Source organism: Amblyraja radiata, chromosome 5, assembly GCF_010909765.2.
Source record: "Amblyraja radiata isolate CabotCenter1 chromosome 5, sAmbRad1.1.pri, whole genome shotgun sequence".
Lineage (NCBI taxonomy): Eukaryota > Metazoa > Chordata > Chondrichthyes > Rajiformes > Rajidae > Amblyraja > Amblyraja radiata.
The window spans coordinates 110,658,676-110,686,175 of record NC_045960.1 but is presented as its reverse complement, the minus strand read 5'-3'; the positions used below and the strand labels follow the sequence as shown (position 1 = coordinate 110,686,175).

Below are 27,500 nucleotides of genomic sequence, written 5' to 3'. Positions count from 1 at the left end.
TTTTGTTTTGTTTTATTCTTAATGGTTTACTGTATGTCGTGTTGTTACTTGCGAGCGGAGCACCAAGGCAAATTCCTTGTATGTGTACATACTTGGCCGATAAACGTATTCATTTATTCAGATGCCGATAGACTTACTGAATGATTCCAGCATTTTCTGTTGCCTAACATTGCTGAGTTTGTGGTCGGACTGTAAACGCCCATCTCACCAGGGACTAACTCTACTGAACGTTTTTCCTTCCATTATTTATTATGTAAAGGTATATGTGTGTTATGATTGTGTTTATAGTTTGTTTGGTTGTTTGGTTGTTTGTCTTTTTGCACAAAAGTCCGCGAGCATTGCCACTTTCATTTCACTGCACATCTCGTATGTGTATGTGACAAATAAACATGACTTGACTTGACTTGACTTGAGTTGCAAGGGGAATGCAAAGGATTTTCAAGGGTATGTGGACATGCTGACATGAGCACATACATGACAGATGCAGTATAATGTGAAGAAATGTGAAGTTACCCACTTGAACAGGGGATAAATTGCAGTATCTTATTTAGATGGTAATACATTGGGAAATGTTGATGGACAAAGGAAGCTACAGTAGGTCTCCGAAAGTATTAGCTACAGGGAGAGGTTAGACAAACTTGGACTGTTTTCTCTAGAGTGTCAGAGGCTGAGTGCAGTCCTGATAGAAGTTGATAAAATAGTAAGAGACATAGATTGGGTAGACTTCAGAACCCTTTACCCAGAATGGAATGTCAAAGATGAAAGGGCTTTCAAGTGAGAGGTAAAGTTAGAGGAAAGAGGTAAAGTGACATCACAGCAGAAGGATGACAGGTGAGCTTATAGAGGTGTATAAAATCATGAGAGGAATAGATCAGGTAGATGCACAGAGTCTCTTGCCAAGAGTAGGTGAATCGAGGACCAGAGAACATAGGTTTAAGGTGAAGGGGAAATGATTTAATAGGAATCTGAGGGGTAACTTTTTTCACACAAAGGGTGGTGGGTGTATGGAACAAGCCGCTAGAGGTAATTGAGGCAGGAACTATCGCAATGTTTAAGAAGCAATTAGACAGGTACATGGATAGGATAGGTTTGGAGGGATATGGGCCAAATGCAGGCAGGTGGGACGAGAGTAGATGGGACATGTTAGTCGGTGTGGGCACTTGGGCTGAAGGGTCTTTTTCCACGCTGTGTGACTATGACTTTAAAGGAGATGTACAGGTCACATTTTTTTAATATACCACAGAGAGTGGTGGGTGCCTGGAACAGACTGCCGGTGGTGGTGGTAGTGGATAGGATTGAAGCGTTGAGGAAGAGGCTTTTAGATAGGCACAGGAATATGCAGGGAATGGATATGATCATGTACAGGCAGATGGGATTAGTTTAAGAAGGAACTGCAGATGCTGGAAAATCGAAGGTACACAAAAATGCTGGAGAAACACAGCGGGTGCTACTGCACCCGCTGAGTTTCTCCAGCATTTTTGTGTACCTGAGATTAGTTTAACTTGGCATCATGTACAGCGCAGACATTGTAACCTGAAGGGCCCGTTCCTATCCCGTATATATGTTTAAGAAGCTGTGCCTGTCCACAGATGCTGCGCAGTAAACCACAATTCCTAGCAACCACACCAATTCTGCCTTTCTTTTGTTGGCATTTACACAAGGGATACTCTTCCTCAGTGGGGAATTGGTGGGGGGGGGGGGGGGGGGGGGTGTTGTGTACCCCTCAGAGGGCGATGTGCACCCCACAGAAGGTGTTGGGAGGCATTGAGCACCCTTCAGAGGGTGAAGGGAGGGGGGGATGTGCACTCCAGAGTGGGGGAGGGGTGAAGGGTTGAGCACCTCACAGAGGGTGTGGAAGGGGGATATGCACTCCAGACGGTGTGGGAGAGAAGGAGCAGGGTGCGGGCGAGGAGGTTGACCCGGAGTGTTGGGGCGCGGCCCCAGCAGCGAGTCTGAGGAAGGGTCTCGACCCGAAACGTCGCCCATCCGATCCCTTCTCTCCGGAGACGCTGCCCGTCCCGCTGAGTCACTCCGGCATTTTTGTGTCTACCTGTACCTTCGGCTTAAACCAGCATCTGCAGTTCCTTCCTGCACACACACAGCAACAGCAGCAGCAGCTCGCGCTCCCGGGGCCAGGGGGGGGGGGCACAGTTTGAATGGGCGCGCGGCACCAACTGCCACCACCGCCGCCGGCGCTCGAGCGAGCGAGCGAGCGACCCCCGGGCAGCGGAGAGCGGCCTCTGTCCCCGCCCGCCCGCCCCTCAACTACTGTCACCCCGCCCGCCCGCTCTCTTCACTATCACCACCTAACTCCACCATCCCGATCCACCGCCGGGTGGGACAGTAACTGCTCCACACACACACACACTGACACAGACAGCCTCTCTGAAGGGTGAGAGAGATAGAGAGAGCGAGTGGGAGGGGAGAGAGTCCGCCATCACCGCCCGGTCCACACCGGCGAACACAGGCCGTGAGATCTCCCTCACGGCTGCTGCCACCGCCACCCTCCCTCCCTCACTCACACTGCCGAGTGGGACAGTACACTACAAACCAAAGATTATAGAGGAGCTTTGCTACAAACACTGACGCCGCCGGCAGAGCCTCCCTGAGGGGAGAGAGTGGGAGGTGGGGAGGGGGAGAGAGAGTCCGCCATCGCCGCCGCTTCCTCACCCGGCCAACGGAACAGGCCCTTAGATCCCTTTCACGGCTGCCCTCACAACCCCCAAATCCCCAGTAACTGCTCCAAACCCAGACACAGCCTTCCCTGAAGGGAGAGAGAGAGAGAGAGGAAGGAAGGAAAGGGGGGGGAGAGAGTGGGAGGGTAGGGGAGAGTCCACCATCGCCCTCACGGTCAGACAGGCCGTGAAATCCCCCCTCACTCACGGCTGCCACCACCAGCCTCATCCACCGCCGACCCATCCAAACACTGACGGCCTCCCTTGAGAGGGAAGGAGAGAGTCGGCCATCGCCGCCGGTTCCTCGCCGACGAACAGGCCGTCAAATCCCCCTCACGGCCACCAACCAACCAACCAACCGTGCGGGAAACCAGCGCCTCTTCTACCCCCCAAAACTCCCCTCAAAGCAGATTTCTGTCCAGCCATAGTTTGAAATCACCTCACTCACGATGAAGTCGGTCAACCTGTCGGCGGACACCAAACCCCACAGCGAGCCGTCCGACAAGGAGGGGCTGACCCTCTTATGGGTCGCCCATGAGGCCAACGTGTGTCAGGTAGGGAAACGCAATCTTCCCCTCACAACACGGCAGCTGGAGAGAGATAAAAATAAAATAAAACACGCCAGTTGCAAAATCACACATCTGTTACTGAAGAAGGGTCTCGACCCGAAACGTCACCTATTCATTCGCTTCACCGATGCTGCCTTACCCGCTGAGTTTCTCCAGCATTTCTGTCTGACCTTCATTACAAACCTAAGTGCTTTAGCTTTTAAAAATAAAAGAGTAAAATAAATTGGGCTGCTCCGAGCACCTTTAACTCAATCTCCCCTCACTGAAAGAATATACACACCAGTGACACGTTCATTGGAAAATATTGCAAAATCACACATCAGTATATATGTAAGTCACAGTTTAAGGATAAGGGGGGAAATCTTTTAGGACCGAGATGAGGAAAACATTTTTCACACAGAGAGTGGTGAATCTCTGGAACTCTCTGCCACAGAAGGTAGTTGAGGCCAGTTCAATGGCTATATTTAAGAGGGAGTTAGATGTGGCCCTTGTGGCTAAAGGGATCAGGGGGTATGGAGAGAAGGCAGGTACAGGATACTGAGTTGGATGATCATATTGAATGGCGGTGCAGGCTCGAAGGGCCGAATGGCCTACTCCTGCACCTATTTTCTATGTTAAGTATATAGCTATAGGCCTTACGGTATATAGCTATATATAGATCTATCTCTCTCTATATACATATATACATCTTTATATATATTATATATACACCACAAAGAGAGAGAGAAGACGAGACGCGAAAAAAGTTCAGTATGTGAATCTATATATACATAAATATATGTATAGGAAAGAACTGCAGATGCTGGTTTAAATCGAAGAAAGACACAAAATGCTGGAATAACTCAGCGGGACAGGCAGCATCTCTGGAGAGAAGGAATGGGTGACGTTTCGGGTCGAGACCCTTCTCCATCTTCACATACACACACATAAATATATATACACACGCTGAACCTTTTTTCTCGTTTAATATATTGTTTACATAGAAACATAGAAACATAGAAATTAGGTGCAGGAGTAGGCCATTCGGCCCTTCGAGCCTGCACCGCCATTCAATATGATCATGGCTGATCATCCAACTCAGTATCCCGTACCTGCCTTCTCTCCATACCCTCTGATCCCCTTAGCCACAAGGGCCACATCTAACTCCCTCTTAAATATAGCCAATGAACTGGCCTCGACTACCCTCTGTGGCAGGGAGTTCCAGAGATTCACCACTCTCTGTGTGAAAAAAGTTCTTCTCATCTCGGTCTTAAAGGATTTCCCCCTTATCCTTAAGCTGTGACCCCTTGTCCTGGACTTCCCCAACATCGGGAGCAATCTTCCTGCATCTAGCCTGTCCAACCCCTTAAGAATTTTGTAAGTTTCTATAAGATCCCCTCTCAATCTCCTAAATTCTAGAGAGTATAAACCAAGTCTATCCAGTCTTTCTTCATAAGACAGTCCTGACATCCCAGGAATCAGTCTGGTGAACCTTCTCTGCACTCCCTCTATGGCAATAATGTCCTTCCTCAGATTTGGAGACCAAAACTGTACGCAATACTCCAGGTGTGGTCTCACCAAGACCCTGTACAACTGCAGTAGAACCTCCCTGCTCCTATACTCAAATCCTTTTGCTATGAAAGCTAACATACCATTCGCTTTCTTCACTGCCTGCTGCACCTGCATGCCCACTTTCAATGACTGGTGTACCATGACACCCAGGTCTCGCTGCATCTCCCCTTTTCCTAGTCGGCCACCATTTAGATAATAGTCTGCTTTCCTGTTTTTGCCACCAAAATGGATAACCTCACATTTATCCACATTATACTGCATCTGCCAAACATTTGCCCACTCACCCAGCCTATCCAAGTCACCTTGCAGTCTCCTAGCATCCTCCTCACAGCTAACACTGCCCCCCAGCTTCGTGTCATCAGCAAACTTGGAGATATTGCCTTCAATTCCCTCATCCAGATCATTAATATATATTGTAAATAGCTGGGGTCCCAGCACTGAGCCTTGCGGTACCCCACTAGTCACTGCCTGCCATTGTGAAAAGGACCCGTTTACTCCTACTCTTTGCTTCCTGTTTGCCAGCCAGTTCTCTATCCACATCAATACTGAACCCCCAATGCCGTGTGCTTTAAGTTTGTAAACTAATCTCTTATGTGGGACCTTGTCGAAAGCCTTCTGGAAGTCCAGATACACCACATCCACTGGTTCTCCCCTATCCACGCTACTAGTTACATCCTCGAAAAATTCTATAAGATTCGTCAGACATGATTTACCTTTTGTAAATCCATGCTGACTTTGTCCAATGATTTCACCACTTTCCAAATGTGCTGCTATCCCATCTTTAATAACTGACTCTAGCAGTTTCCCCACTACCGATGTTAGACTAACTGGTCTGTAATTCCCCGTTTTCTCTCTCCCTCCCTTCTTAAAAAGTGGGGTTACGTTTGCTACCCGCCAATCCTCAGGAACTACTCCAGAATCTAAAGAGTTTTGAAAGATTATTACTAATGCATCCACTATTTCTGGAGCTACTTCCTTAAGTACTCTGGGATGCAGCCTATCTGGCCCTGGGGATTTATGTACCCAGAGTACTATGTACCCAGAGTACTATGTTTACATATTATGTCGTGCTGCAGCAAGTAATAATTTCAATGTTCTATCTGGGACATACGACAATAAAGCACTCTTGGCTCTTGACCTGACGTAAGTGCTTTGCTTTGAAAATGAAAGTGGGGTAAGTAAAAGAAAAAGGGCTGCACCGAGCGTCTGTAGTGCAAACATTGCGGTCGGAATCATCCTCGAACTACAATTCCCAGGTGCCTGTGCGCTAGCACAAGGACTTGTTTCGCCTCTGGTTGCACAGTTTCTATAGCTACCGACTCCAAAATCTCTGCAACGCGTATTTTGGAAGAGGGGCGAGCAACCAGGACAAGTTGTAAGTTAACAAAAAGGCAGAATGCACATGATATGTAATTGCAATTTTACATTATTGTTGGACGATATAGACATTGGACAATGTTGTGTAAAACATAGGCAGTTAGCTGTGTATGGTCTGTGTATATTTTGCAAAATTTAATAGACTGAATCTTGATTACTTGTGGGACATTCATGGTAATGGTACTTTGTGAACAAACATTCATTATTTATCTTTTACTATGTTGTTTATGAAGTCAAAGAATGTACATCTTGAATAAAAAGATAATTACACATAATAAATTGTCTACATATCAAATTAGTTAAATTAGTTTATTGATGTAGTATTTTAATAATATACAAATTAAATGTCAAATCAAAGGTCTTGATTAAACAAATTTATATGAACACATTTTTATTGATATTGCATATCACATTTCATATTTTACAATTAGGAGTCACTGAATTTAAGTGTGAGTGAATTAATAGGTTGGGGAGAATGACGGAAGATTTGTGTCCTCCACCATTGTAAATGTCATTCTGCAGTGATGGGGCTTTGCTCTAGTCTTTTTGTTAACTACTGTACTTTACGTAGCTTTCATAATTTCAAAACTGGTCAAAATCATATCCCAGCCTAAATAAATTGAGTTGGTAGAACTTTATTATAAGTTCCTACTTGCTAATTATGATATACTTGCAAGTCCACACATAGAAAGGTATAAAAGCAATCGTGGACTGCCTTACAGCAACTCAAAGTCCCCAGAGCGGGGGAATCAAGAACTAAAGAACATAGGTTTAAGGTGAGAGGGGAAAGATTCAATAGGAATCAGGGCCAACTTATTCATTCAAAGGGTGGTGGGTATATTACCTTGCCGGAGATGCGATTGTTTTCCGGATCGTATCTCCGGTCGCTCTGCGGCCTACCATTATGCAGCTGGAGGCCTTGCTCGGGACTGACTTTGAGCCCAACCGCGGGGGCTTGGACGTACCATCAGAGCCGATCCCTTGCCTGGGATCGATGCTCCAACCACTGCCTGTGGATTTCAACATCGAGAGCTCGCAGTCTCAGGCAGAGACTGATGTCGGGAAGCTCCAATGACGCAGAAGGTTCGACCAGCCCCGACTCGGGGTCGATGGCCCGGCGCGGGGAGCTGAGACCCCCCCTGATGCGGAGCTTGATCCCCCCGGCACGGTGGACCCGACCGCCGGCTACGGTGTCAAGATCGCCCCATCAATGGAAGGCTCGAGGCCCCCGATCGCGGGAGAACAAAGGGAAGAGATTGAACTTTTTTTCCGCATTCCATCATAGTGAGGAATGTGGAGGAGTCACTGAGGTGGATTTTTATGTTAAAATGTATTTTGTGTGTCTTGTTGCTTTTTATTGGTATGACTGTATGGCAAATCAAGTTCCTCATATGTTGCAAAACATACTTGGCTAATAACATGATTGTGATTATGATGATTATGATTATGATATGGAACAAGCTGTCAAAGGAAGTAGTTGAGACAGGTACTATCACAACATTTAAAAGACATTTGAACAGATACATGGATAGGAAAGGTTTAGAAGTATTTGGGCCAAACGCAGGTCGGTAGGACTAGTGGAGACAGGGCATCTTGGGCGGCGTGGGCAAGTTGAAGGCCTGCTTCCATGCTGCATAACCATCCATTCACCCCATCAATTCTCCTTATGATCTGTTAGATCACCCCTCAGCTCCTGCATTCCAAAGAATAAATTGCTAGCCTGCCTGACCTCTACCTATATAGCTAAGTCCTGGCAACATCCTTGCAAAATCTTCTCTACAATTTGGCATGATCATAGTCTTTGAAAAGAATGTGAGATTCCTCCCACATTCAAAGAAGTGCAGGTTTGTAGGTTAATTGGCTTCTGTAAATTGTCCCTAGTAGGTAGGATAGTACTAGTGTATGGGTGATTGCTGGTAGGTGCAGACTCGGTTGGCCTGTTTCCAAGCTGTATCTAAACTAAAATAAACTAAATACAACGTAGAGCATTGAACTGTCCAACACAGAAATGGGCCCTTCAGTCCACAATGTTTGTGCCAAGTTGAACTGATCTCATCTGCCTGTGTGCATGATCCATATCCCTCTATTCACTGCACTTCCATGTGCCTATCCAAAAGCCTCTCAAATACCACTATTGTATCTACCTCCATGCACCCGCCAGTGCATTCCTGGCTCCCACTACTCTGTGTAAAAAAAAAACTTGCCCTGCACATGTTCATTAAACGTTCTCCTCACATTATAACTATGCCCTCTTGTGTGGGGCATTTCCACCCTGGAGAAAAAGGTTCTGACTGTCCACCCTATCTGTGCCTCTCATAATCTTATCAATAGGTTTCCCTTAACTTCTGACGTTCTAGAGAAAACAATCCGAGTCTATTCAAACCTCTCCCTGGAGCTGAAATCCTCTACTGAGGGCAGCATTCTGATAAACCTCTTTTACACTCTCTCCAAAGCCTCCATATCTTTCCTGTAATGGGACAACCAGAACTGCACGCAATATTCCAAATGCGACTTAACAGAGCTGTATCATTTTCCTGACTCTTATATTCAGTGCTCCTAGCAATGAAGGCAAGCACACCATTCACCTCCTACACCCTATTTACTTGCTGCCCCCTTCATTGAGCTTTGAACTTGGGGACTCCAAGATTCCTCTGCACATCAATGCTGCTGTGGGTTTTGCATTAACTGTATTGACCCTCCTTATATTCAACCTCCCAAAGTGCATCACCTCGCCCTTGCTCGGGTTGAACCCCATCTGCCATTTCTCCACGCATTTCTGCAGCTGGTTTAAATCCCTCTGTATCTTTACACCACATTCCTCACTGTCTGCAACTCAAACTGAAACTGCAACTCAAACTGAAATAGAAAAGATCTGAGGGGTATTGACAAGTTACAACACGGACTGGGGGGACGGGTGGGTGTGTGGAAGTGACTGTTTCAACATAAGGGCTTTCTCTCAGAGGATTGTGAGTCTTCAAAACTTCCTCAAAAGATGTTAAAAACAGATTCTATTTTAAGGCAAATCATCGATAAAATAGACGTGAAAGATTACTATTGTGAGTTGAAATAATAATCAAATCATACACAATCTCCTTTGTATGGAGGAGCAGGCGCAGGGTGTGTGTAATCCATTAGTGGTCCTAATTCATGGTGGTTTTGTGTATGGGGAAGGGGAGAGGCAGAAATGTTATTCGTATTTGATTGGCAGACTGAGTTGGATGGGGCTTGTGATGTTCCTGTGACTGTTCTTTGGTAGCTGATGAACAAGGTTACTGGGGAAAAAATACCATCCTCAAAAATACCATCCTCAATAATACCCTGATCTGTTTGACGGCATACTAGGCAAGTTGCCTGTGACCTACAAGATATCCATTGACCCCAATGTTGACCCAGTTGTCCATGCACCTCACCGTCTGCCACACGCTATAAGAGACCGAATCGAGTCTGAACTAAAGAACATGGTCTCCCTAGTAGGCATACTAGCCGAGATCAGTGAACCCACTGAATGGGTTTCCACTATGGTTGCCACTCTTAAGAAGGACAAAAACGAGCTCCGCGTATGCATCTATCCAAAAGACTTGAACGCTGCCATCAGGCGTCCACATTATCCTATGAGGACTGTTTAGGACATCGCTGCGCAGATCAGACGAGCCACCGTATTTTCAGTCCTTGACGCAAAAAGCTCGTTTTGGCAGATACCGCTAGAGACGAGTCATCAAACCTGATCACATTTGCCACTCCATTTGGAAGATTTAAATTTCTCAGAACGCCATTCGGCATTAACTCAGCCAGTGAAGTCTTCCAGAGAAACATGGAACTGCTGTTCCAGGGTCTCCCGTGTGCCATCATCGTAGACGATATTCTGATTTATGGAGCATGACAACAACCTAAAGCTTATCATGGACCGGGCATGTCAGATCAACCTGAAATTCAACCCTAACAAGTGCAAGTTCAGGTTTTCCAGAGGTCACTTATGTCGGACATGTTTTCACTTCTGATGGCCTCAAACCAGATCCGAAAAAAACTGCTGCCATCACAGAGATGCCAGCCCCCACCGACGTGCTTAGCCTGCAGCGATTCCTGGGTATGGTGAACTATCTGGGAAAGTTCAAACCGAACCTCAGTGAACTGTCGTTGAGGTCCAAATGAAATGTTGTTTCTGCAGTCATACATACAAAAAGAAAAAGACCCAAGACACAACACAATTTACACAGACATCCATCACAGCGCATCTCCTCGCTGTGATGGAAGGCAAAAAACGTATCTCTCCCCTGCACTCCCCTCTCCCCCCCCGATGTCAGAGTCAAAGCCCCCGGCGGGCGATGGTAATTGTCCCGCGGCCATTAAAGCCACGCCAGGTGATGCAAGGCCACGCTCCGGGTCTTGTTGTTGGAGCCCCCAGCGGGCGCTAGCAAAGTCCCGCAGCCATTCCAAGCCACGCGGGGCGGTGATGTAAGGCCCCGCTCCAGGTAATCTTCAACTCCGCAACTCGGGCGGGAGAAGTCGCCGTTGCGGAAGCCCCCGAAAAGCGGTCTCCCAGTAGGGACTCGCGGGCTCCCGGTGTTCCTGTCCACCAGACCTGCGGTAAGCCTCCGAATCTCCGGGGGTCGGGTCACAGCAGCACGCCACCACCGCTCCACCCGCTCCGGACTCGGCCAGCTTCGTGATGGTATGTAAGTCCGCAGCTCCGCGACTGGAGCCCCAGGTCGTTCCTGCTGGAGGCTGCTCCACGTTGCAGCCCCAACGACAACGGAGACCCGACAAAGAAAAGGTCGGGTCTCCTGTGCAGGGGAAAGTTTTTAAAGTTTCCCCACCCCCTGCCCCCAACACACATACCCCGTCAAAACAAATAAAATAAAAACTACATTGAAACGAGACAGAAAATAATAAAAAGACAGACGGACTGCAGAGGCCGCTGCGACGTGAATCGTGCCGCCCACCGGAAGGATACTGCCTGGTCCTGGTTCCAGCAACACCAAAAAGCATTTGGTACACAAAAATGCTGGAGAAACTCAGCGGGTGCAGCAGCATCTATGGAGCGAAGGAAATAGGCAACGTTTCGGGCCGAAACAGAAGAAGAAGGGTTTTGGCCCGAAATGTTGCCTATTTCCTTCGCTCCACAGATGCTGCTGCACCCGCTGAGTTTCTCCAGCATTTTTGTGTACCTTCGATTTTCCAGCATCTGCAGTTCCTTCTTAAACACCAAAAAGCATTTGATGCTTTGAAATCAAGGCTGACCAGCGCTCCCACCTTGACATTTTTCGACCTGAGGCGTCCTTTGACAGTTACCTGCGATGCCTCATGCTACAGACTCGGCGCCGCCTGCCTACAATCATCTGCCAATGGGACTTTACGTCCTGTCTCCTATGCCTCCCGCACCATGACGGACACCGAACAGCGTTACGTGCAAATCGAGAAAGAGCTGCTGGCTGTGGTCTTCGCTTGTTCTAAATTCAAGGACTTTGTCTTTGAGAATGTTTTCACGGTCGAGACAGACCACCAACCTCTGGTGACCATCCTCAATAAACCAATCCGCGCAGCATCTGCATGTCTGCAGCGTATGATGATGCAACTCCAGTGGTTTAACTTCAAACTTGTTTTCAAAAAGGGTAAGGGCATGCTCGTGGCTGACACCCTCTCTCGCGCACCACGGGCATCCAACGAACGACAACCCTACGAACGGGACGAGTTTACGGTTCTCAGCATTGACTTTGTTCCCACAAAACAATTGCGCCGTCTAGCCGAACACACAGCCGCCGACGCCACCCTCCAGCTACTCTCATCCATAATAAAGAGGCTGGCCAGAACAGGCAATCCAGCACACCGCTGGAGGTGCAGCCGTTCTTCTTAGTCCGTGATGAACTGGTAATACAGGACGGTGTCATAGTTAAGGGCCTCAAAGTCGTAATCCCTTCATCACTACGTGACAAATACTACAAAGAGGCACACAGCGGCCACCCAGGCACCGATGCCATGCTGGCCCATGCACAGAATATGTTTTACTGGACTGGCATGGCCAAGTACATACGGGACAAGACAGCCTCTTGCCCCATCTGCAACAGCCTGGCGCCACACCAACAGAGACAGCCCCTGCTACAACAACCTCCACCAGCACTGCCCTGGACGTCGCTTGCGGCAAACATTTTCGAGTGGCATGATAAACACTATCTAGTCCTGGTCGACTCCTATTCTAACTGATTCAAACTTGATTTACTGCCTTCCATCATATCAGAGATGGTCATTCAAAAGCTACAGAAACACTTCTTCACATTCGGCGCACCTGTCCACTTGCAGACCAACAACGGAAGACAGTTTACCAGTTACGCCTTCAAACACTTTGCCAACCGATGGAATTTCCACCACATCACGAGCAGCCCCGAATACTCACAAAGTAACGGGCTCACTGAACGAGCCGTCAGAAGCGCTAAACAGCTAATGGAACGCGCCCACCTAGCCAAGTCAGATGTGTATCTCAACCTTTTAAACCTCAAGAGCATCGTTAGAGACGGGGTCCTGGGCTCACCAGCCCAACGCCTGATGTCCGATACCAATTGCCCAGCAGAAGCTGGTGCCACAGGTGCTGAAGCCAGCCACGATCCAGAAGCGTATCCAGGAGAAACACGACATTCAGAAATGATCTCATGACAAGTCCAGCAAACCACTTAAACCACTACTACCTGGCCAAGTTGTCCGTTTGCAAACTACTGTGGGACATTCCCGCCTAGGTTGCGTTGTTGGCGCGTCCGAAAAACCCCGATCCTACCTTGTTGACATCGATGGGGCCTTGTACCGTCGGAGCCGCCAACACTTGCTGGCTATGAAGGAACCACGTCCACCACCAGCCGATCCTTTCGCTCCACCTCTACTGTTCCAGCCGTCTGCTGCCATGGCCACCACCAGTTCCAGCATGTCCCTTACTCCACCACGACTGGCGGCTATGACTAACAACAACACTACCTCTCCCGCATGCTTTCCCTGTCGGTCACCACGGGTGTCCCCTGCTGCTTTCTCACTTCCGGGTTCACCACCTCCATCTAACTTTTCTGGCGAAGGGGGCGAGGGCTTGGTCCATACGCATTCGGGCCGTATTAGTAGACCGCCTGACAGATATGGCGAGTATGTTTGAATTCTAGCTGCATGTGTGTTTAACTATATTCGCTCTTTACGGGGAAGGATGTAGATTGGTTATTGCATGTGAACCAATCATAGTAGAATAGCATCACTAACCCCACCCTATTGTATGATTCATACTAACACCCACTTCCTACAATAGTCAGTCTTGGAAGCGGTAATGATGAACTAACAACTAACGACATGCTGTACAGATATAAGGTCGTTACTGATTAAAGATGATCTTGATCTCCAGATTGTGCAGCTTGCTTATTTACAATAGTGATAGCATCTAGTGTATGGCTTGCAACGGTGAAACAGCGTTAGTGGACATGGATGTTACCAGCCACATCCTTGGTTTCAACCAGATGCCCAGGGGCATTCTTGACAATAAACAAAGTTCTTTGGTCCAGGTTATTCCACGTACAATGTTGTGGATAAAGGATCAAATAAACAATGTGATCAATGAAGAGCAGTGTCAAGCTTTTTTTGTTTATTTGTCACACAGAGATTGGTCTTTGAATATTCTTTGGCACACTCTGGTTCTCTGAATAGTAGATTGAAATGCATAAGCTTACAGAAACACTCGGCATTGCCTCCATGAAAGAGTGCCAGGCAATCTTTGACTATATTGAAGCTTTGTGCAGTTTTCTCATCCTGCGAGATGAACCTGTATGAGGGTATCCTCTTCCAAAACAGCTCCATCTAATCCACATTAAACACTTGTTTAGGACAACCACCAATAAATAACCTTTGACCTTTGATCCTCGACGAGATGTTTCATTTCCCTTTAAATTTGTTTGGCAACTACTGGTCCCTTGCATTACAAATATTATGCAGGTTTGTACATCTCTTGTATTACAAAAGACAAAGATGGAAATACTCAACAGGTGAGGAAGCATCTATGGAAAGAGAAACAGAATTAATGTCTCACGTTTCATCTAAATTGGGAACGTATACCTCTTGAAGCATTAAAATTAGCTGAGAATTGACTTGCATCTGTGTATTGGCCCATCCATGCCCCACCTCATATACTTTCATGTCACTTTTTCCTGGATTACCATCAGACTCGGGGCACATGTCTTTAATTCTAACATCTAACCACATATTTAACAGATTTCCATTCTCTCCATTGTAATATCTGCCCTTTGTTACACATGATGCACTGATGGGGATTCTCTTACAAATGCCAGACATTCATTTCCAATAGCCAGTTATGTCAATCGTCTTTAACATCAATAAACCGTTTTTGTGCAATACATGTCAATACGTACATGTCTAATCTGTATATTTAGACTTTACTTTAGACTTTAGTGATACAGCGAGGAAACAGGCCCTTCGGCCCACTAAGTCCTTGCAATCACCCTGTACACCAGCACAATCCTACACACTAGGGACAATTTATAATTTACATAAGCCATTAACCTCCAAACCTGTAAGTCTTTGGAATGTGGAAGGAAACCAGCACACCCGGAGAAAACCCATGTGGTCACATGGAGAACATACAAACTCTGTGCAGACAGCACCAGTAGTCAGAATCGAAGCCAGGTCTCTGGCGTGTGAGGCAACAATTCTACCTTGTGCCGCTCCTTTCAGGACAGTGTCAGATCAGTGGACACTTTGATCCTGACTGGAATTTCAACTACATCTTGGTGCTAGCATTAATATAATCCTTCACTCTGCTCCATCACATTCAATATTGTCTATTATAATGGAAAAAAAATCATAAAAATCGATGACTTTACTGCAGAGTCAATTGTGCTATTATGAAAATTTATAAATGTTCATGCATCAGGAGACAACTGTATACATCTCTTTAACATACATTACATAATTCAGATAAATTATTTAATTTGTTACTTTTCAATATAAAAATAATTTGCGCAACAGTTATTCTTTCTACCAATAGGATGTCGATGACATGGAAGCAGCAAAACATAAGCAGCCACCACTGGTGTTCACAGATATAATTGATGAAGAAGAAGCCGAGAAAGAGTATTTGTTGTCAAAACCTACGTGTTTCTTCATTATTGGAAAACCAGTAAGCAATTTAAATTATACCAAGTAATACTGAGAGGTTCATTAAACTGTGTTTATGGTAATAATTTTAAGCATGATTGATTGTGTTTTAGAAGTTAGAAATAAATGCTGGAGAAACTCAGCAGGTGATGCAGCATCTATGGAGCGAAGGATATAGGTGACGTTTCGGGTCGAGACCCTTCTTCAGACTGATGTGAGGGTGGGGGGACGGGAAGAAGAAAGGAAGAGGTGGAGGCAGTGGGCTGAAGGAGAGCTGGGAAGGGGAGGAGAAAGCAGGGACTACCTGAAATTGGAGAAGTCAATGTTCGTACCGCTGGGGTGTAAACTGCCCAAGCGAAATATGAGGTGTTGCTCCTCCAATTTACGGTGGTCCTTACTCTGGCCATTGTTGTAAGTGATGGCTGGTAGCATGGAAGGTGAGGACAAGGGGGACTCTGCCCTTGTTACGAATGAGGGGATGGGGAATGAGAGCAGAGTTATGGAGTATAGAAGAGACCCTGGTGAGAGCCTCATCTATAGTAGAAGAGGGGAACCCCCGTTCCCTGAAGAATTAGGACATCGGGACAATTTAAAGCTGCGCCATCATCTCTCAAAGACGGATGGATGTCACCACATTTGAACAAATGCAAGGCAGCCACCCAGACACTGGTTTCTGGAATGTCTTAAAAATCACTAGCTGTTCAGTAATTATAATACACTAAGTATAACTAGACCTAATCCGTATGATCCAATTCTAAGTTTATGTATCATAGAAAAGTATTTATTTGATCAATCTATAAACGTACAGTATAACATTCACTTCTTGACCAACACAAGATGAGAACCCTACCCTGATAATCATTAAAAAAACATCCCTTTGATTCAACCAATCAACCAAAGTTCCATCCTTTCAAATATAATTTTTACTAAAGAGGCTTAATATTATTAAAAATTCCTCCAAAGACCAAAGATATTTCCATAACTATGATCTCTCTCCATAGTCCTCTGTAGGTTAATTGATTTAGAAATAAGTATGTGACCCCCTTATGTATTATTTGTTCTATAGCTTTCTCACATGGAACAACAGGTGAAGTAAGTCTTTCTTGTATAACTCTATCTGTTTATTCTTATTTGTACTGCCAAGCCTGGTGACTCAAATACAGAAACTACGACTTTACGATATCAGAGGTATTTGTTACAGCATGTTTTACCAGCTGTACCAACGTCCTTGGTGCCACACAAATATAACCCCATCAAGGGGTATTACGATCAATTATAGATGTGTAATTAAACAAATAATGTGTTAGAAGGAACTGCAGATGCTGGTCCACACCGAAGATAGACACAAAATGCTGGAGTAACTCAGTGGGTCAGACAGCATATCTGGAGAGATTATAAAATAAATAATGTTTGTATTTGAAAAAATTATTATCCAAATTTGACAGATAAGATTTTTGTTATATCAAGTAACGTAGCATAAAATAGCTTTGTGAATCAGAAATTAGTAAATCATGAATCGTAAATATCAATTTTGCATTTTTGCAGTGCATTGGGAAAAAAACTCTCGCTAAACACTTAGCAGATGCATGGAAGTCAATATTAATCGAACGTAAGTGTAAGATTGAATATGGGTTTACAGGTATAGTGTTTAAATTTTCCAAATTTTTGTTGTCACTTATAGTTGATATTTTGATTATAGCTCAGGAACTTATCGAACAGAACATTACCGAAAATACAGAAATTGGGAAAATGGTAAAAAAAAAATATTGTATTGTTTGGCACTGTAAGTATTGTAATCATACTTTATTAGCCAAGTATGTTTTGCAACATATGAGGAATTCCCTTTGCCATACAGTCATACCAATAAAAAGCAACAAAACACACAAAATACATTTTAACATAAACATCCACCACAGTGACACCTCCACATTCCTCACTGTGATGGAAGGCGAAAAAAAGTTAAATCTCTTCCCTTCTTTGTTCTTCCGCGGTCGGGGGCCTCGAGCCTTCCGTTGACGGGGCGATCTTGGCTCCCGTAGCCGATGGCGTTTGAGCTCTCACATCTGGGCGATCAAGCTCCTGCATCGGGGGGGGGGGGGAAATCTCAGCTCCCCCGCACCGGGCGATCTGACCCCGGGTCGGGGCTGGTCGAAACCTTCTATGTCATTTGGAGCTTCCTGACATCTGTCTCTACCCGAGACTGTGAACTCCTCGATGGTGAAATCCGCAGTGTCGATCCAAGGCAAGCGATCGGCTCCAATGGTAAGTCCACGTCCCTGAGGTGAGGTTCAAAGTCAGACCCGAGCAAGGCCTCCAGCTCCATGATGTTAGGCCGCAGAGCGACCGGAGATACGATCCAGAAAACAATCGCATCTCCGGCAAGGTGAGAGATTGAAAAAAATGTTTCCCCCGTCCCCCCACCCCCCACATAAAACAAACCAGAGAACATTATCATAAACTTTTAAAACACACTAAAACAATTTTTAAAAGACGAAAAGACAAACACTAATAAGGCACTAATAATTCACGAAATTTCGTTCAGACCGTAAGGTCTGAATGACAACAAAGGTAATTCTAATTCTAATTCTAATGGGTAGAGATATAGAGTTGTTTCAGCATAGGAGTATGCTCTTCAGTTTGTGGTCCACGTCGGCTATTTTCAAGAGCAATCTAATTTGTCCCAATCCATTGTTTATTCTCTATAGCTCTGAAATTTATTTTCTGCCCAGTTCTATTCAATTCTGTTTTAAAAAATCTGATTATTTTCACTACCGTTACAGGCAATGAGTTTCAGATCTGATCCACCTTGCATTGGAAAAACTATTCACCACATTCTCTCTCTTGTGTCTTTTATCCTTCATATAAAATATTCTTTGAACAATGCACCAATGGAACAGGTTATCTTAATCTTGCCTGCCTAAGCCCATCATCATTTTGCACACCTCTATCAAATTCATTTTTCTGAAAAGAAAAGGAAATCACTTAAGAATTGTGTTCAAATGTACTTCACATGTAGCTGGGGTAATTGACTCTCACTGAAATTTCACATAGTTTTAAGAATAAAATTAAAACTGAAAAACACAATTATTTTGTTCTATTGTTTAGTTCGAACAAAAGAGACCATCATAATGATACTAAAGCATGATTTTTCCCTGAAAGCGTATTACTTAGTGAAAGATGTGTATCCGGTATCAACTATAAGTATGTATGCCACATTTGTCTGACTTTACCACCTTTGCTAATCATATTTTGTGCTACACAACTATGTTTTATTTTGAATTGCAATCATATTTTGGCAATCTTTCCCATTTATAAACTCCGCTGCTAAGAATAATAACAATTCTGATTGAATTGAGTTAAAATTCATCATGTTTTGCTATAGTTGTGTAAGGACTGCTCAACTTTATCAAAAAAAAGTTTAATATTGCACATTTTCCTATAGTTTCAAGACACTCTACTTAGGGGTGAGAGTATCTATGAAGAGCTAATAATTAAGTTGATGATGGACAAACTCCGCTCTACAGAAGTTACTCATCGGGGTGAGTAGAACTCCAAGAAACTTAGTTCATATGATATTTCAAACATAGGAATCATCCTCAGGATTTTCAGAGGAGGAAAATAAATGAACAACTAGCGATGTTGGATAGTTAACAAAAAGTTTTATCCACGAGTGATTTGAGTTCTAATTTTCTTTTTAGTTTAGAGATACAGCGTGGAGCAGCCCCTTCGGCCTATTGAGTCCAAGCCGACTAGGAATCACCCACACACTAATTCTATCCATAGAGTAATTGAGTGTCATTTTGAAAAAGGTTTTAAAAGCAGGAAAGGGAATAGAGTTCAAAGCTGGAAAGAATTTCAAAAATAAGTTGAGAATATAACATTAGAATTAGAAGATCAAGAGTCAGGTCAACACTCATGTGTGTTTACTTATCATATATACCGAAAATGGAAAATTGAAAAATGTTTATTTGCAGCAACACAATAGGTGTATAAACATGGTACTCACTGATAACATAATAAGCAAGAAATAAAACACAATATTAGCGTAAAACAAAAGCCCACGTTTGTGTAACCAAGACAGTTCATAATTCATAATTTAGTTGGTGTTTGTAGTGTTCAAGTGTATTATGGTTGGGAAGAAGCTGTTCCTGAATCCGGAGGTCCCTTTTTTTCAGGCTCCTATATCTTCTTCCCTATAGCAGGAGTGACATGAGAGCGTGGCCAGTATGGTGTGGGTCTTTGATGCTGGCTGTCTTTTTGAGCAGCACCTTCTATAGATCCCTTTGATTGTGGGGAGATCAATGCCTGTGATGGGCCGGGCAATTTCCACAGCTTTTTGTAGTCACCTTCGCTCCTGGGCATTTGAGCTGCTTAACCAGGCCATGATGCAACCAGTCAATATGATCTCTACCGTACATCTGTAGAGGTTCATACGAGTATCTAACAACATACTGAATCTCCTCAATCTTCTGAGGAACTGAGGACATTGATAGGCTTTGTTTATGATTGCATTAATCTGCTGGGCCCAGGACAGGTCTTCAAAAATATGCACGCCTGGAACAAAGTAGTTGCCTCTTTCCACCATCGACCCTTTGATGAAGACAGGTTCATGGATCCTCAACCTTCCTCTTCTAAAGTCAACAATCAGCTCCTCGGTCTTAACGTTGAGAGCAAGGTTGTTGTTCTGGCATCATTCAATCAGACGATCAATCTCCCTCCTATACTCTTACTCATCATTACCCATAATTCGTCCAATACTGATTGGCTCATCGGTGAATTTAAAGATGGAGCAAGAACTATGTCTGGCTACACAATCATGGATATAGGGTGAGTAGAGCAGTTGAAGAATATATAGATGACGGCTAGCAGGAAAAGGTTGCAGAAATAGAGTAGGTATGGATGGCCCTTGAATAAATTTGTTACAAATGTTAAAGGAAATTATCAATTTCCAGCTAGGATTAAAAGGTGCCGAGATCTGCTTGGTTTCCATTCTATTGTGCGTGGGAATAAAAAGTTCCATCCCTCCAGCTGTCAAAATTCTTGCACATGGCAGACTTAAGACAAATTCTACCAATTCCCTTTTATCCACCTTCACAACTAGCGAACTTCGTTACTACTTAGAATTTCAATTAAGGTAATTGGAATGAAGCATTTGCACAGTAGCAGAGAAGGTTGGTGATATGCTTTGCAGATCGGTGCTGCTCACTTTGCAGTTGGTGGTTTACATTCATTAACGATTTATTTGAAGTATGCAACGCATGCTTAAGTCTGCAGATGACAATAAAGTTGGTGGTATCACAAACAGTGAAGAGAGTTATCAAAAATTAAAGTAGAATGGCGATCAGCTGGGCAAGTGGGCTGAAGAATGGCTAATGGAGTTCAACAATGGTGTGAGGTGTATTTTGGGAGGTCAAACAAGGGCAGCACCTTCACAGTGAATATCAAGGCACTGGGAAGTGTTGTAAAAGCAGAGGGAGCAACTCTGCATTTATACTCCTAGATCTCTCTGCTTTACAACACTTCACAATGGAATTCCAAGGAGCATCTTGTTCGGCATGAACGAGTCGGGCCGAAGGGACTGTTTCAGTGCTAAAGGGTTGGCTAATAAGAGAAGATGAGGCTCATGAAGAGGCTAAGGGTTTGCAGGCTATAGCAACAACGGAGCTAAGGTCAAAACAGATTTCATAGACCTTTTCTGATGCTTAAAACTTCAATGATAGGAATGAAGGAAAAAATAGCTAAAGTTAAGTCCTTTAAAGACTAAGAAATTATATTGGTGAATAAACACATATCAGAGTGATATCGTTGATGTTCTTTGATTCTTAGTTTAAAACAAAGAATTTCACTGTACCTGTGTACATGTGACAATAAAGTAACATTGAATGATTATCTTACTGAATGGAAGAGCACACACTAGAGGCTGATAGGCATATTCCATTTCTTATGTTCTTACTTGAAACAGCCAATCTTCTTTTGCAAATCAGTCCCATTGGGTGTTTGTCCATATATCCAGAAGTTACAGAAACAAAACAATGTAAAATTTAATTTCTAACTGCCGTCTCCACCGGTCCCCCTCCTCTTGGACTCCCCCGGACTGCCTGCTACCCTCTTTGGACCTTTTAATTTCTACCTGCCCCTCAATGAGTTCCGGGTCTGCCACGACATAGAGCTTTTCTTCCATCACCTCGGCTTCCATGCCTTTTTCTATGGGAAAGTGTTCTCACCACCCAGTGATGACCCTTTCTCCCGTCTCCACCGGTCCCCCTCCTCTTGAATTCTCCTGAGCGTCCTATCCTTTTTAGACCTTTTCATTTCTAACTGCCCTCTTTCCTATGTCAAATTCATACTTGAATATATGGAGAAACTTCTTTCCAAAAGTTTCAGTCATTCTTATTGTCGAAATAAATGAAATAAATGCAACAATAAATTATGCAATGTCTTTAATAGGTCTGGGACCCCAATAAACGTGTACTAAATATATGTAATTAATTATTTTGTTCATTAAAAAAATATAAAGAGGAAAAATTAATACTGAGTACAGCAATAAATTTAAGCAAATATTTGCATAAATTTAACAGTTTATGATAAATTGTTACAGGTTATGTTTTGTGTGGATATCCTTCTTTGTCTGAGGAATATTTGGGAATTCCAGAACAAATAGAGGTCATAGATAATCTTGATCTGCAACCTGACTTCATTATAAACATTAAGGTAAAATGATTTAGTTATTAACTTTAACATAATAAACAAAATTAAATCTTATGGTAACATATATTGTTGTGTTTGTTAAGTTGCAAAATTTTGATGAAATTCTCTGAAAGATTATTAAATATGATAAATGCTTGCATCATTGAATATTCAGTCATCCATTAGCTATCATCAAACTCAACAATCTCAATTATATTTCGGCACAGATTTTACCACCTATATAATCCAGGCAACATCCTTGTGAATATTTTCTGCACTCTCTCTAGCTTACCTCTACATCTTTCTTGTAGAGTGGTAACCCAAATTGCACACAATGCACAAATTGTGGTTGAACCTACATTTTGTACTAATGTAAACCATGACATCTAATTCTCGTGCTCAAAGCTTTGGCTGATGAAGGCAAGCATAGCATACTTCCAATCACAGTGGCGCAGCTGGTAGAGCTGCTGCCTCACAGTGTCAGAGACACGGGTTCAATCCAAACCTTGTGTGCTATCTCTGTAGTTTGCATGTTCTCCCTGTGATCATGTGTGTTTCCTATGGGTGCTCCAGTTTCCTCAAACATTCCAAAGACGTGCGGGTTTGTAGGTTAATTGGCCTCTATAAATTGGTACTAATGTGCAGGGAATGCATGAGAAAGTAGGATAACCTCGAACTAGTGTGAGCACGTAATCGATGGTCGGCGTTGACTTGGTGAGCCGATAGGCCTGTTTTCAAACTGTATCTTTCAATCAATCACAAAATATCAGCTTACTCACCATCCTGCCTATCTGTGGTGCTGTTTTCAGGGACAATGTACTTATACCCCTCGATACATTCCCCAGGACCCTGCCTGTCCTGGCTTAACTGCCATAACTTCCCAAAATGACTGCATATTTCCTGCCGTGGTTTAACTTCCCAAAATTTAATATTACTTCATGTTCACACATAAGTAAGAGAAGGAATTTAAACAATTGAGGCATGCTTAAAATGTAATCTAAATTAGAATGATTATGAAAGGTAGAGGAAATATTTTTTACATTTTCTTTTAAATGTATTCTTAGTGTCCTGATCGTGACTTGTGTGATCGTGTGTCTGGACAACGTCAAGATCCTCAAACTGGGAAGATCTATCAACTAGAAGAATGGAATCCAGACAAGACAGAGATAGAACAAAAGAAAAAAGAAAGTGAGGAGGAGGAGACTGAAGAGGAAGAAGTAGTTGAAGAGATGGAAGAAGTAAGATTGTTTTTTCTTTAATGCATTATTCTTTTATACAATCTGTGCGGTAATGCAAGGACAACATTTATTGCTATCCCCAATTACCATTGGAAAGATTGTTTGATGCCTTCTCAAACTGGTGCAGTTTGTGATGAAGATGTTCCCACAGACTGTTGGCTGGTCAGTTGCAAGGTTTTGATCAACAATAGATTTTCTGATCTGGGTATTATGTGACACCTAGGTCAAGCAGCAGGGGATGGTGCTCCAAAGAGGCAGAGGTATAGTCAAATGACCCTTGGTGCATTTGTAGATGGTTCCGATTGCAGCCACTGTTCATCAGTGGCGAGAGAATCAAAGTATAGGATTAAAGAGGAAAGCTTATTTTTGGCATTCTTTGGATGGATTGTCAAAGAAAACACACAAATGCCTTTACTTCCTTAGGAGACTGAGGAAATTCACCATAGGTACTGTCGGGTTGCATCACAGCTTGGTCTAGAAACAGCTCCGCCTAAGACCGCAATAAATTGTAGAGAGTTGTGGATGTAGCTCAGTCTGTCACACAGACACAGTGGTGACTAAGTGGCGCAGTGGTAGAGTTGCTGCCTTGCAGCGTCACAGACCCGGGATTGATCCCTACTACGGGTGTTGTCTATAAAACGTTTGTACGTTCTCCCTGTGACCATGTGGGTTTTCTCCAGGTGCTCTGGTTTCCTCCCACACTCCAAAGATGTACAGGTTTGTAAGCTAATTGGCTTCTGTAAATTGTCCCTAGTGCTAGTGTACAGGACGAGCGTTAGTCGACATGGACTTGGTGGGCCAAAGGGCCTGTTTCCTTGCTGTATCGCTTAAGTCCAAAATAAAGTCTAAATATACAGACTATATACATAAGCACCTTTTGAACAAAAACAGTTTATTGATGTCAAAGACGATTGACTGGCAATGAATGTCTCGTAATTGTAAGAGAATGTTATCCCCATGTGCATCATGTGCTACAAAAGGCAGAGATATTATAATGGAGAGAATGGAAATCTGTTAAATGTAGGTATGTTGCAAAGCCTACCTGAAGCGTCGTTGAAGATCTGCTGCTGAGGCTGTGCGCGATTTTGGCGCCGTTTAGAGGGGGCGGGTTTAAAACGCGATTTTCTCTAAGCTGTTCCAATCGAAAATGTTCAGCCTAGTTAATTATTAACGAAAAATCGCTGGAAGACCCCGTCGCAAAAGCTATTATTAGGTTTAAAGGCCTTGAATAATAGTTATAGTAGTTTAAAAATCAATCTTTAAACCCGCGACCGTCATCAACCGCAGGGTCTCATAAAGAAAATAGCAGAAGGTATGCTGTATATTTTTACATTCAAAAGGGCTTCTAAAGATCCTTTTATACAAAATTTAATATTGCGAGTAGCTCAATTTGGGCCCATTATATCGCGCAGTATTTTTCTGGGCATTTGAGGCACAAATCTACCGCAATGTGAACGTTCTAAACCAGCGCGTTCCACAGGGACCCACTGGAAAGCTGATTTAAATGGGCATTTATTTACAGCAATTGAACACTGAATTCCTTCCATTTGGCCTATAAATTAATGTAAATGAGATTTAAAAATCATGTTTTATTGTGAATTATTTGTGAATATTATTTGGACATTTAGGCTATTTAAAAATGTTAATCATTTATTAAGAAATAGATAGATGTTTAGATCTAGTAATTGAAGTCTGAATTTAGCTACAATTAGGTAACTAACTAATTATATGCTTTAATTTCAGGTCATCCAAGTAAGATTATTTTATATTTGTTTCAGAATGCTTCAATCTATGATAACTGAAAATTTCATTCAGTTCTCTTAATTTTTAAGAAAGTTATGGGCTTTTGACTGTTCACGATCACAACTTTTTTGTTATGTCCATAGAAAATCAATAGGGAACAAGATGCTCATTTCCGAGTATGAAAATGGCCATAACTTTTTAAATACTTGAGATATGAAAGTGAATTAGATGTCAAATTAAACTTATTTTTATGCTTTATCTGATGGGATAAATTACAGACTTGATTTTTAAAATCTCAAAATTTTGTAACATTGCTATTAAATGTAATGAATTAGCTTGGTATAATTGTAAATTGTCCCTAATGTGTGTAGGATAGTGTTAGTGTGTGGGGATCAATGGTCAGCATGGACATGGTGGGCCGAAGGGCTTGTTTCCACGCTTTATCTCTAAACTAACCTAACTTGTAATTACCGGACACGTACACATTTGAAGATACAACTCATCTTTATTAAACTCTTACAGTATTGGATATGCAGTACATTACACGTCCAAGCTGCTACATCTACTGCCTGACGTAGGCGAGTTCCTAATATTATAAAGCATGTACCAGGTGGGGCTACTACTAACAAACACTCTAGTTGGCTAGCATGCAATAGCCAATCTACATCTCTTCTTGTAGAAAATAAAAAGGAATTACAGTACCTTAAACAATATACCGAGGGGATGCTAAGAAAATGCTAGCAAGATTATACAAAATCACCATATCTAATGGGTGGCCTGCAAATCCATCCGGCCCTCGTGCGGTAGGAGACCGCCTCACCTTCTTACGCGGGAGAAGAAATGGGAATCGGGAGTGGGGACACGACCGGCGACCTGGCGGGCCTGGTGGGAGAAGTCGCCACAGGTGTAAACCGACGCGGGGAACACGCGGCAGCAATAACTGGGGAACACGCGGCAGCTGGTGGTGGAGTAGCTGGTGGAGAAGTTGGAACAGCCGTTCGAGCAAACATGAGAGGCGGGGCATCAGGACCTGTAGGCGCATGACGCAGTTCCTTCACTGGAAGGATATGTTGACGGTTGCGTCTGTAGATGACACCGTTCACTTCGACCAGGCACGAACGTGGTTCTTTGGACGGGCAGTCTTTCCTTTACAATAAGGAAAGCTGCTCAGGTCTGATATGTTCACAAAAAGCTTTTGTTCACAAATCATCTGCTCAGCAATCAGTAAATTGTCACAGTCAGAGTCATAGAGTGATACAATGTGGAAAAAGTCTCTTCGGCCCAACTTGCCCACACCAGCCAACATGTCCCAGCCACATTAATCCCACCTGCTGCATTTGGTCCACATCCCTCCAAACCTGTCCTATCCATGTACCTGTCTAACTGTTTCTTAAATGGGATAGTCCCAGCCTCAACTACCTCCTCTGGCAGCTTGTTCCTACATCCTACTATACTCTGGAGTTTAGAAGGATGAGAGGGTATCTTATTGAAACATATAAGACTATTAAGGGTTTGGACACGCTAGAGGCAGGAAACATGTTCCTGATGTTGGGGGAGTCCAGAACCAGGGGCAGCAGTTTAAGAATAAGGGGTAAGCCATTTAGAACGGAGATGAGGAATTCTCTGTGGAATTCTCTACCTCAGATGGCGGTGGAGGCCGGTTCTCTGGATACTTTCAAGAGAGAGCTAGATAGGGCTCTAAAAGATAGCGAAATCAAGGGATATGGGGAGAAGGCAGGAATGGGGTACTGATTGGGATGATCAGCCATGATCATATTGAATGGCGGTGCTGGCTCGAAGGGCTGAATGGCCTACTCCTGCACCTATTGTCTATTGTCCACCATACTTTGTGTGAAATTGTTGGAAGTAATGTAATTTGCCAGTGCTGTTACTAAAAGCTACACTGAACTCCAACAATTTGTTTTTTTGGTTCCAGATTATACTAGATGCTGCCTCTCATGGTCAAAATATTACTGTTTGAATTTACTTTGCTGCAGTTTTATCCAGGGTCTACCCATGCATCAAAGCTTGAGACATTTATAAAATTTATAAATATATTTTGTCAAAATAGTTTGTCAAAATGTCTCCCTTAGGAAGAGAAAGCAGCGATGACCCCACAGCTTATTGCACGTTTGGTGAATAGACCTGAAGATCTTCCTGGAACTTTTGTAAAACGAGTGGCACTCTATAAAAGCAAAATGCTGAGGCCTTTAGAGGTATGGAATCATTTCATGCAAATCTCGCTGGTTTGCTTGTGCTGTGGAATCGCCATAGTAACGAATGAAATGTGGCAAATTTAAATTTTGTTGATAAAGCATTCATTAATATTTCCATTCTCCTGTATTTCTGAAAACTAAAAGGAATATATGGCTGATCATGACCCTCAATATCTGATAGAGCTGGATGGAAACAGGAAACCTAACGAACTCTTTATGGTAAGAAGTTGTGTTCAACCCTTTTTAGGATTCAATATTGCAGTTTTGTCACATATTTTCCACAATATAAGATATTTAAGGTTGAATATGAAAATG

General features: G+C 43.5%; 2 protein-coding genes across 4 annotated transcripts in view; one reads left to right on the top strand and one right to left on the bottom strand.

The window, feature by feature from the left end:
- fig4 (FIG4 phosphoinositide 5-phosphatase) overlaps nucleotides 1-3,255 on the bottom strand; it is a 72,805-nt gene extending 69,550 nt beyond the window's left edge. For 2 of the 3 annotated variants that reach the window (XM_033021971.1, XM_033021973.1), the window contains exon 1: nucleotides 3,115-3,251. The gene's annotated coding sequence lies outside the window, so the exon portion shown is untranslated. Of the gene's footprint in view, nucleotides 1-3,114 lie in introns of all 3 variants that reach the window. The other variant, XM_033021972.1, reaches the window with a different exon arrangement.
- The window catches only part of ak9 (adenylate kinase 9), a 151,560-nt gene continuing 126,891 nt past the window's right edge, over nucleotides 2,832-27,500 (top strand). Inside the window, exons 1-9 of the mRNA XM_033021970.1 lie at nucleotides 2,832-3,229; nucleotides 15,192-15,323; nucleotides 16,847-16,910; nucleotides 17,001-17,053; nucleotides 18,744-18,840; nucleotides 21,900-22,012; nucleotides 23,053-23,226; nucleotides 27,063-27,185; nucleotides 27,330-27,404. Coding sequence (XP_032877861.1) covers nucleotides 3,125-3,229; nucleotides 15,192-15,323; nucleotides 16,847-16,910; nucleotides 17,001-17,053; nucleotides 18,744-18,840; nucleotides 21,900-22,012; nucleotides 23,053-23,226; nucleotides 27,063-27,185; nucleotides 27,330-27,404 — 936 coding nt within the window. The 5' untranslated portion in view covers nucleotides 2,832-3,124. The remainder of the gene's footprint in view (nucleotides 3,230-15,191; nucleotides 15,324-16,846; nucleotides 16,911-17,000; nucleotides 17,054-18,743; nucleotides 18,841-21,899; nucleotides 22,013-23,052; nucleotides 23,227-27,062; nucleotides 27,186-27,329; nucleotides 27,405-27,500) is intronic.